The sequence below is a fragment of the Eurypyga helias genome, unplaced genomic scaffold (assembly GCF_000690775.1).
Source record: "Eurypyga helias isolate BGI_N326 unplaced genomic scaffold, ASM69077v1 scaffold37933, whole genome shotgun sequence".
NCBI lineage: Eukaryota > Metazoa > Chordata > Aves > Eurypygiformes > Eurypygidae > Eurypyga > Eurypyga helias.
The window spans coordinates 1,025-11,075 of NW_010241412.1; the positions used below are offsets into that span (position 1 = coordinate 1,025).

Below are 10,051 nucleotides of genomic sequence, written 5' to 3' on the forward strand. Positions count from 1 at the left end.
TGACGCCTGGGGCTGGCCCCTACCCTAATGCAGGAGGTATTTCAGGCACGTCTAAGGCATGGCAGGAGTTGTCTTTGCTTTCAGAATCGCCTCCGTTTCCTCCCTACAGCTTCTTCCACCAGCACGCGGTGTCAAAAGGATGGAAAAGAAAAGTCTGGAGCGGATGAACAGAGAGAAACTCTCATGCACTACCACCGAACGTCGTCACAGGAGTATGAAGCACCAACCACGACACATGACTCACTTTTACTTGCAGAGCCGAAGCTTAACCATATACAAAACGTTAGAAAGTGGGGTTTGCTAGAAACATGGGAGCTGCTGGCACCCGGGGAGCAGGCAGGAGCTGCCGGCCCCCTCGCTAACCTGTCGCGGGGAGCCGCTCAGCCCCTGGGCTACGCTACCGCCAGAAATGAAAAAGCACAAGACCAAACATTGAGCAACATCATAGTCATCTAAGCCTGTCGCTATCTATCTGACAACTTAAATAAAAAATAATATTTTGGTAAGAAACCAACAATATCATTCCAAGAAGGTTATACACATCCTTAGCAGTTACTTTGCTCAGCACAGCTCTGGTGCTTTAAATATGGAACAATCAAACAATTTTGTGAGCAGAAAAGTGACACAAATTTATTCTTTACATTTTTGTTTGTTTGTTTGTTTCTTTCTAGGCAACTCTACAGACTTCAGATCTTTTGCCTTGCAATGCAGCTCATCTTATTCCCCCAAAGGTGGCCAGGTTCTTTAAACATGCACATCTCTGTAGCTTCCAAGCCGTGTATTTTACTTATTTTTGTTTAAATTCTGCGGACTAGCAGGTCGTCCCCGTTCCTAAAAACTCTACATCAGTGTTCAGGGTGGCCTGAGTGCCGGTCAGGCTCCTTGAGGGTTTACAGGATGACGCAGAAGAACTTCTTCTCTCTAAAGGGGTTTTCTGAGGCCGGGACGGGGGTCAATAGAGGGTCCTCCTTGGCGTGGGCTTCGCAGTACGCCATCAGGTCCGCTGCCGCTTTTGACACCTGGAATAAAAGGAGCCCTGCATTAGGGACAGGCTGGGGACATCCCACCCCGAGAGACCTCACCGGCGGGGCTGGCCTTGCAGCACGCCCATCCCAGGGGAGGCAACACCATACCCTGGCTAAAGACCCGACAGATGAAGGCAGAGCAAGTCCCTGGTGGGGCTGGCTTTTCCGGGCTCTCAGCTCGCCTGTCACCACGTGCTCCCCCGAGCATCCCTAACCCATTCGCATCCTGCACCCGACTCGATCATTGCGAGGACCAACTTTGGCAGGAGCCACGTCCCCATCATCGCTCCCTGCCATCCCTCAGCACTGACATCCGCTGCTGCTATAGCAACAGCCACTGCCTCGGCTGTTTATTCAGGACACAGCAGCAGCTCCTGAGCAGCCGGAGCTCAGTCCGGCTCCCAGAGGCCAGGTTTTGCTTGCAAGCACCCAGACGTGCCCGCAGCCAGCACCCACCTCCGGAGCACTAAGCTCTCCAGCACCGGCTGTCGTCCAGAACCACTTTGGTGGAGAAGACAAATCCCCTGGCATCTCACCCTTGAAGCTATGGGCTTTGGCATGCTCAGAAACAGCCATTCCACTGGGGTGGAGCAGAGGGGGTCAGAGCAGAGGAAGCACATCCCTGGGCTTTCCGTAGGACAACGCTGCTCACGGCTGAGCACCAAGCACTGCCCAAAGGATGGTTTTAACAGCAATGGCAACAAGCAGCATGGGTTTAACCTGTTCCCAAGCAGACGAGATGCCCTGGGGAGAGCCATTCCTTTCCACGCCCCAGCAGCGCTCCAAGTGATGCTCAGCAGCAGACACCCCCTTGCAGCACCCCTCCGAGCCCACGGCCACCTCCCGAGCCACGCTACCTTTATCCTGTCGATGTTGGCCTCCATCTTCAGCTGCTCCACCAGCTTGCGGGCTTGTGCTATGCTAGCAGTGTTGTTGCTAGCCATGGGCGAGCCAGGCACGCTCTCTGGGTGGGCTGCGGGTGCAAACACACGTGGGTGAGCTCTTGGGCTGGGCAGGGAGCTGCTCCCGGCCCTGAAATCCCCAAAATGATGTGCTGGGGTTGCATATGTCGAGCTGTTAGAGCCCAGCAGTGTGAGAGAGGGTGTGAGGACGGGAGATGCAGACCTGGGTGTTTCAGCCGGCGTTTAATCCTCTGTTTATGCGAGCCGCCAGCCTTTGTGGGTATGTGGGTAGTCACAGGCTGCCAGCAGTACCCTCCTGTGCCCTCCCCATCGTCCCTAGTGTGGAAGATGCCCTATGAGCCATGCTCAGGGGACACGGGGACCTGCCAGAGTGCAGCCCAGGGCAGCAGGACCCCAGCCGAGCTGTCGTTTGGCTTTGGCTATTCTGGGAAAGGCTGTGGTGGCAACAAGGCAAAAGGAAACCAGAGAAAGGGTTCCCCCTGAAGCAGCACGGTACTGCCACTGCCGTGCCAGGCTCCTTCCCCTGCCCTGAGCCAGGCACATCATCCAGCCCCGTGTCCATGTCCCTTGGCCTCCCTTGCTTTGTCCCTGCTGCCAACTTGAACATTGAGATGCTAAACAGGATGCTGCAGTTTCCTGTTTCTCGAGATTTCTAGCCCAGGCGGGCGGGGGAACACTCATTAAGTCCACGCCATCTCGATCACGGATGTTTTTCCGTTACCTTAGAACAGCCGTGAGCTTTGGCAGTGGATCCGGCAGCCGACGCTTTCACAAGCCCCGAGTATTTCGCAGCGGAGGCAGAGCCGTGCTGTGCTGGCCCCTGCCTGGACGGAGCTGCCTGCAAGCTCCCAGGAAGGGAGTTTTGGGGGGATGTTCTGCCATAGCAGGGTGCAGCGAGCTCCCTGCGAGCCCCTCAGGCGATGGGACAAGGATGGCACAGCCCTAAAATGAGGGCCTCGTGGCATTTTAGGGAAGACACAGAAAAACTGTGGGCACATTCAGTGCAAGCCCATCTCAGGGGATAGAAGGGTGTTTGGAAAGAGGCTCATCCTTGGATCTACAGGAAAAAGCAACCTGGCACTGAGTAAAGTGCTCAGAGGTTACCCAAGAGCTAGCTGTGCCGAGGCTAAACGTGGTTTCAGGATGAGACCCCTCCCCAGCCACCCCCCTGCCCGTTGGGGTGCTATTTTTTTACCAGAAGCAGGTCTCTCCGGTGCTTTGCGCTTCTACAGGAAGATCTGCTCCTCTTGGTCGTTTGCTACCTTTAAATAAAAAGAATATTAAAGGAAAGGAGCCAGGTTAGATTAGTGTGACACCAGTCAACACGACGAGAACATTATTTACGGCACCAGAAAACCTAGAGCACTCACAGACACCCATACCCGGCCGGGGAGGCAGAAAGGCTGTGGGTTTCCTTCCGTATTGACCCCCCTCCTTCACGTGCCCTCCAAGCACGGCCCCCAGTGACATTATTTGTTTGCATTCAGCGAGGTTTTCAGCACAGGAAGAGGTTTCAAGTTGGCGGGCGACTGACTGAGGGCTGTTGGCAGCCGGGCTTTTGGCTGTTCCTGCCCCGGCTTGCGGTGAGCCCCACTGCACAACGGCAAGAGGGAGCGCGGGCGATTTAACTGTCCGGTGCACAAAGCACGTGGTGGGGTGGAAAGAGCATCCCCTGGGAAAGGGTGCCAAAATCCACACCCCTTGCTCATGCCGAGCATCCTCAACAGCCCTGAGCTCCTGGCCGGGTCTTGCTCTCGTCGGGCAAAGCTCTGCACTACGGCTGGAGGTTTAGCTCAAGCATGTGCATCGTTTCCACGCTGGTTTTTCTCAGGTCTCCTCCTATTTTTGAATGCAAAGCCAAGAAGCGGATGGCCGTGGCGGTACCAGCCAGTTTCTGACACAGCACCGGGCTGGTGGGAAAGCCAGTGGCCATGTGAGTGGCCATGTGAGTGGCCATGTTCTCCCCAGTGAGAACATCAACCATCACACCACTGCATGGTTTGGAACCCACAGAGACTTTTTTTAATGCAGCAAATGTTATTCTCAGTGATGTTGTGCCATTTCATACACAGGACCGTGGTCCGCTGCTGCTCCGGTGGCAGAGCATCACATCAGGAGAAAGCCAGTGGCCATGTGAGTGGCCATGTGAGTGGCCATGTTCTCCCCAGTGAGAACATCAACCATCACACCACTGCATGGTTTGGAACCCACAGAGACTTTTTTTAATGCAGCAAATGTTATTCTCAGTGATGTTGTGCCATTTCATACACAGGACCGTGGTCCGCTGCTGCTCCGGTGGCAGAGCATCACATCAGGAGTGAGGTTCACTGTCATGGAAGAAGGCATGGGAGCAGGGAGGACGGTTGAGAGCTTCTGTATCAGCCACAGCCCTGATATTTAAAAAAAATATATATATGTATGCAACCGTGCTGCCCCCTCATGCAAGGAAACCCTCCCACGCTCTCACTACATCCAGCTCTGGAGGCACTAAGGTGGAAAAGCTCCGGCAACAAGGCCGGAGAGGATGGAGACCCCTCTGGGACAGAGGAGGGGACATGTGTGTGAGCACCCCGCCATGCGCAGGGCTGCTGGGGCAATGCCGGGGACACGGGGGCAGCTCAGCCCCGCCGGCCCCAGGAGCTAGCCACATGCCACACTCGGTCCCTCTGTGGAAACCTGATGTAGGAATCTGGACCGGTTTGAGGCCAGTGATGGTTTTTCAGCCATTCTGGGTGTGCTGCCTTCAACGCGAATAACGAACAAAGAGCAGGCGACGCTGAATTGAGCTGGTGAGTGTCCCCGAGCAAAAATCAACCCCAGCCCCAGCATCCATGGGACTGGACACTGGGAGGAATCCCAAAGCCTCCATGCCTTTCCATTTGGATTTAAGTCAAGCCAAGAGCATCCTTCTTTCCTTTAACCCCCAGCGCCTCTTTACTACTAATTGCAACTAAACTCCACCCTGGCAGATGCTGCTGCCCCACACCACACCAAAACATGTATTTCAGACTAGATATAAGGGATAAATTTTTTAGTGAGGGTGGGGAGGCACTGGGACAGGTTGCCCAGAGAAGCTGTGGATGCCCCATCCCTGGAAGTGTCCAAGGCCAGGCTGGATGAGGCTTGGAGCAACCTGGTCTAGTGGAAGGTGTCCCTGCCCATGGCAGAGGCTGGGACTGAGGGGACTTTAAGGTCCCTTCCCAAACTACTCTATGAGTCCCTGATTTATTTCTCTTCCCCAGTGCCCAACGAGGTTCATTGCCACCGGGCCCTGTGCTGAGCTAGAATATACCTGTTAGTGGGTAGATGCCAAGAGCATCAGACTTCCACCGAAACGTACATAAAACCACTCCGGAAAGTACATAAATCCTCAGATCAGAGGAAAATTTCTTTCCAGGCAGCTTATTCCCTAGCAGTGTCTGTGGGTAGGCACTGCGGAGGCAGCTTTCAGAGCCAGGGTTGGAGACCCAGTGGATGCAGCGATTTCGCCTGACTCCAGAATTAAGGGAATCTGGGTATTTCCAGCACCGTGGGGTGACGGCAGCCCTTGGACGCAGCGGGTTTGTATGGGGACTGATTCATAGAATCACAGAATGGTTTGGGTTGGAAGGGACCTTAAAGATCATCTAGTTCCAACCCCCCTGCCATGGGCAGGGACACCTTGCACTAGACCAGGTTGCTCAAAGCCACATCCAGCCTGGCCTTGGACACTTCCAGGGATGGATGATTGGCTGAGCGAGCACAGAAGGAGCCATCACACAGGAGCGATACGTGCCGGCGCTCGCTGTATTACTCTGATTTACCTATAAATCCCCTCCGGCTAGCTCGGCTCCTGACCCCAGCCATCAAAATCCCAACCTTACAGCTAAAAATCACCGTGCTTCCCAATATTTTCCCATCTCCCTGTTCTCACAGGGCTGTTCTCACACCCAATGCCTGCAAGGAAAAGGGTTTAGTGGCACTCACAAGGGAATTGGGACGGCATCTTCTTTCAGGCACTTAATGGTGTGTGTGCTTGGATAACAGGATTCCTGCCTCGGAGCCCAGAGGTTAATGAGCAAGGATGCAATTTTATTTTGACACTAATGATGTTTAGCATGTACAGTACCTGGACATCATCTCTTTTGGGCTCTGTACTGTAATTACAGCTCAGGATCTCGCCAGGTTGTTTTGATACTTGTCTGGTGCGCAGAGGGATCGGCGGTTATTGACTGTATGTGGGGAGAGGTTGAATTCATTTAAAAGGATGCAAAAGCACCTGCAACAAATGCCTGGGTGGAAATTTTGCTGCTGTTTTGTGCTAGCCACTACCTGTGCTCAAAACAACCACCTAATTTCTTGTCGTCTCTTTGTTTAATGAAGAGTGACTGATAGCCAAACGACATCGTTTTCTTTCACCGGTGGCACCCCTCCAAAACAGGCACCAAAAACCAGGATTGAGTTGGGCAAATGGCAAGGGACTCACCGATCCAGTATTTGTGGCTGTGCCTGCTCTTGTTCTGCTCTCTCTGGCTTTGCCACGACCTCACCTGATGCAAAACGCCGCGTACAACCCAAAAAAGCCACCGCGAAAGGAGCATATCCTGACACCGGAGCCATCGAGCCCTCCTCCTAAGCTGCCATCCTTCTCCTCCCTCCCAAACTGGGTGCCTTTGGGGCTCTGGCATCCCACAGCAGCCAGCCCTGTTTGCAAGAGTAATTAGCCTTCGTTTGCCAGCTCCTCGTCAGCACGAGCTTTGCATGGAGCTGCGCTGAAATCTGCCGAGCCAGAGCTGGGCAGAGGGGTCCCCAGCCCCACACCAGCTCCCTTACCAGCCCCAAACCCACATCTGAGCCCAAACTCCCCTCCCGGCTTTTTTTTTTTTCTCCTCCCTTTCCCTTGGCTTTTATCTCAAGTTGCATTTGGGTGGAGAATGGATTTCTCCTAAATGTTTGAAAAAATGGCATTTTTAAGGGTGATTATTTAGCCCAATTACCTTAAATAGGTGGCTGTCAGTACAGAAGGGGGATCTCAAAGCACAGCCTGCACTGGGTTGGGTCCTTCGCTGCTCAAAGGCAGCTCTAACCTCGTCTGGGACACCAGCACCTTCCCAAAGCGGTTCCTTGGGAAGCATCGGGTGAGATTTTGCAGGGCTCAAACCAGCCTGGGCCTTTCTGTTTCACGAGACCCCTCCTGCATCTCCAGGGATCTGCAGCCATTGCTGCAGGTCCTCTGAGTTTTTAAACCTGGAGATCACATCCCGTCACCCAATTTTCCAGACTTTTGGGCTTTTTTTTTTTTTTTTTCCCACTTCCCAGTGGGGTTTTTTCTCCGCTTGGCCATTCTCCCCACGCCTCCCGGCTGAACCGAAAGGAAAAGCGATGGCCCTGCGGGAAAGAAACCGAAAGCGCTGACACCTGCTGCGGCAAAACCTCACTGTTCCCCCACCGCAGGGACCGAAAGCAGCTCCCTAGGGCTCTTGTGGCATCCCCCATGGCCGAGAACCTCTCCTTTTCGGAGTGAAAGCCGGAGCCTCCCTGCTTCTCGCTTTCAATGAAGAAGTCACGCTTTGCATCGCCGATGCGCCAGGATTTTCCACCCAGTTAGTAGCAAAGTGGGCGAACCCCACAGCCAGGATTTTGGGGAGCGCAGGGCTACCAGGCAGGCATCACCCAGGGGTTTTTCTTTTTGTTCCAGGCTGGATATTCTAACAGAGGGATCTGTTCCAGCTACCATTCGTGCTCAGCTTGCTCCCGACCCCTGCGCATCCCAGCTCGCTGCATCCCAGGGGCACAGCCAGACCCCGTCGTGGCAAGCAGGCTCTCCTGAAAATTTCCTTTTCCCCCCTCAAAAATCAGGCATGACGCAGCATCCAGAACGGATAGCTGAGCGTGCAGCCAACCCCACCGGCATGGGAATCCCTGGTGCGGGGCTGGCTGGCTTTTGAAGCCATCCCTCTTGCTTTTGCTAAAAGCCATGGCTAAAAATAGGTGGCTCAGCTGAAAAATTACTAAATATAGACAGAAAAAATATAAAAATATTACAGACAAAAAGAAAATAGCAAAGATCCACATTTCCAGGGTGTGGGAGCTGGTCTAGTCACGTTGATATCCACAGCAGTTGCAGACCTGGCTGGGAAAGGAGCCTTAATACACCCAAATTATATATATTTTGTTATTTCCTTAAGCAAAGAGAACATTACGAGCTAGATTTGTGCCCGTGGGCCCCCAGCACACTCCTTCGCTGGGGCAAAGGACCCTAATGCTGAGCGGTGGTTACAGCCGCAGCTCCTGGTCCCCATCCACAGGGCTTTCATTCCCTTTTCCAATGTCCATTTTTTACCCCCGATGTCCAATACGGTGTTGAAATCACCAAAAAGCAGCTCGCGGGTCGGAGATATGCCAGCAAATAAATAAATAAATTACAAGGCGCCTGAGCGAGGGGAAAAAAATGAGAGCCTGTTTCCATGGGAACGGCTTCGTTATCACACCAGCATCCGATCCCTCCCGCCAAACAGGGGCGAGGTGGGACGGGTGCTCGTTTCGGCCCCGATGCTGGTGTTTTCGCCTGCGGCAGCAGGTTTTAGTGCCTGGCTTCTCTTCGTTTCTGCGGCAGCCGGGGAGGATGCCAAATCTCGTAGCCTTGTGCGGCCCTGTTCAGCCATATTTCACCCCAAAAGCAGCCCACTGCTGCTCAGCCAGCCTTGGCTCCCCCGGGCAAATCTTATTATCAAGGCAACGCGAAGCTTAGGGAGTGAGAGGGAGCTGCAGCAAAGATTTTTTTTCCTCTTCCATCATTCTGCTGGAGCATTAGAGCTCAGCTCTGGAAGCTGGCTCTGCAGAGAGCCCGGCTCAGGGTGTCCCCTCCACCCCCTTCGTGCTGCCGGAGCCACCCAGACCTCACGGATATTTGCAGCCAACAGCACGCTTTTCCATGAAGTCTGCAAGCAGTAATGGTTTTAGCATCTCCAACCCTTCGGAGAGCTGAGCATATCCCAGTGCAGCCCGCCCGGGCTGAGGCTCCAAGGAAACCTCCTTGCCAAAAGGCATGAACAGACCCAGGGAGGAGCAGGGGGGGCAGCTGCGATGGGTGGCTCTGGCCCTATAGGGACATTATGGGGTCTTGCAGGGCTGTCCCTTTGCCTGGAGAAGTCACTGTGCTGTGGGCTTCAAGCAAAAGTGAGAATCTCAGCTTCTTATTTTCTCCCAGGCATCCTAACGGCTCAAAACAGAAACCAAGCTCCACTTCCTTATTTTTTTTTTTTTTTTAGATTGGGTTTGGTTTTTTTTAAGAGATTATGCGGGTGAAGGGCCAGCCACCAGGCAGCACAGCCTGGAACATCTGCTTTGGTCCCTCCTGCCACCATTCATGGGAAATAGTGACTCTCTCCAACCGGGTACCACAGGGAGGGAGCACCCTCAACATCGGAAGGATATAGACCAGTTGGAGTGAGTCCAGAGGAGGCCATGGAGATGCTCCGAGGGCTGGAGCCCCTCTGCCATGGGGACAGGCTGAGAGAGTGGGGCTTGTTCAGCCTGGAGAAGAGAAGGCTCCGGGGAGTCCTTATAGCACCTTCCAGTGCCTGAAGGGGCTACAAGGAAGCTGGGGGGGCTTTTTACAAGGGCAGGGAGTGACAGGACAAGGGGGAACGGGTTTAAATTGAAAGCGGGGAGACTGAGATGGGACATCAGGAAGGAATTCTTCCCGGAGAGGGTGGGGAGGCACTGGGACAGGTTGCCCAGAGAAGCTGTGGATGCCCCATCCCTGGAAGTGTCCAAGGCCAGGCTGGATGAGGCTTGGAGCAACCTGGTCTAGTGGAAGGTGTCCCTGCCCATGGCAGGGGGGTTGGAACTGGATGATCTTTAAAGTCCCTTCCAACCCAAACCATTCCATGATTCAACTCCGAGGTTGGCACAAGGCTCTAGCACTGCGGAAACGTTGCTGGGGCTGCCAATCCCTGTGCTGAAAGTCAGGGGTTCAACAGCAGCATCGTTTCCTTGGATGATTATTTCCAGTGAGCCAAGAAGCTGTGAGCCCTCCCATCACCTCACCCCAGGGCCTCTGGGGATGTCGCCCTGAAAAGAAAAAGCCACCCCACCATTGTTTGGGGGAAAACCCTGGGA

The 10,051-nt window shown here is 53.9% G+C and overlaps 1 protein-coding gene across 1 annotated transcript; it reads right to left on the reverse strand.

The window, feature by feature from the left end:
- Positions 1-643: 643 nt before the first annotated feature.
- Positions 644-3,351, reverse strand: GNG2 (guanine nucleotide binding protein (G protein), gamma 2). Its single transcript, XM_010148735.1, has 3 exons — positions 3,331-3,351; positions 1,883-1,987; positions 644-1,019 (listed from the first exon to the last, which is right to left on the reverse strand). The coding sequence occupies exons 2-3, from the start codon at positions 1,967-1,969 to the stop codon at positions 891-893; spliced, it is 216 nt and encodes a 71-aa protein (XP_010147037.1). The 5' UTR covers positions 1,970-1,987; positions 3,331-3,351; the 3' UTR covers positions 644-890.
- Positions 3,352-10,051: the final 6,700 nt, after the last annotated feature.

Coding starts and splice junctions, on each gene's coding strand:
- GNG2 (XM_010148735.1), bottom strand. CDS start 1,969: ATGGCTAGCAACAACACTGCTAGCATAGCACAAGCCCGCAAGCTGGTG. Junction 1,020..1,882: donor CCAACATCGACAGGATAAAG/GTAGCGTGGCTC, acceptor CTTTTATTCCAG/GTGTCAAAAGCGGCAGCGGA.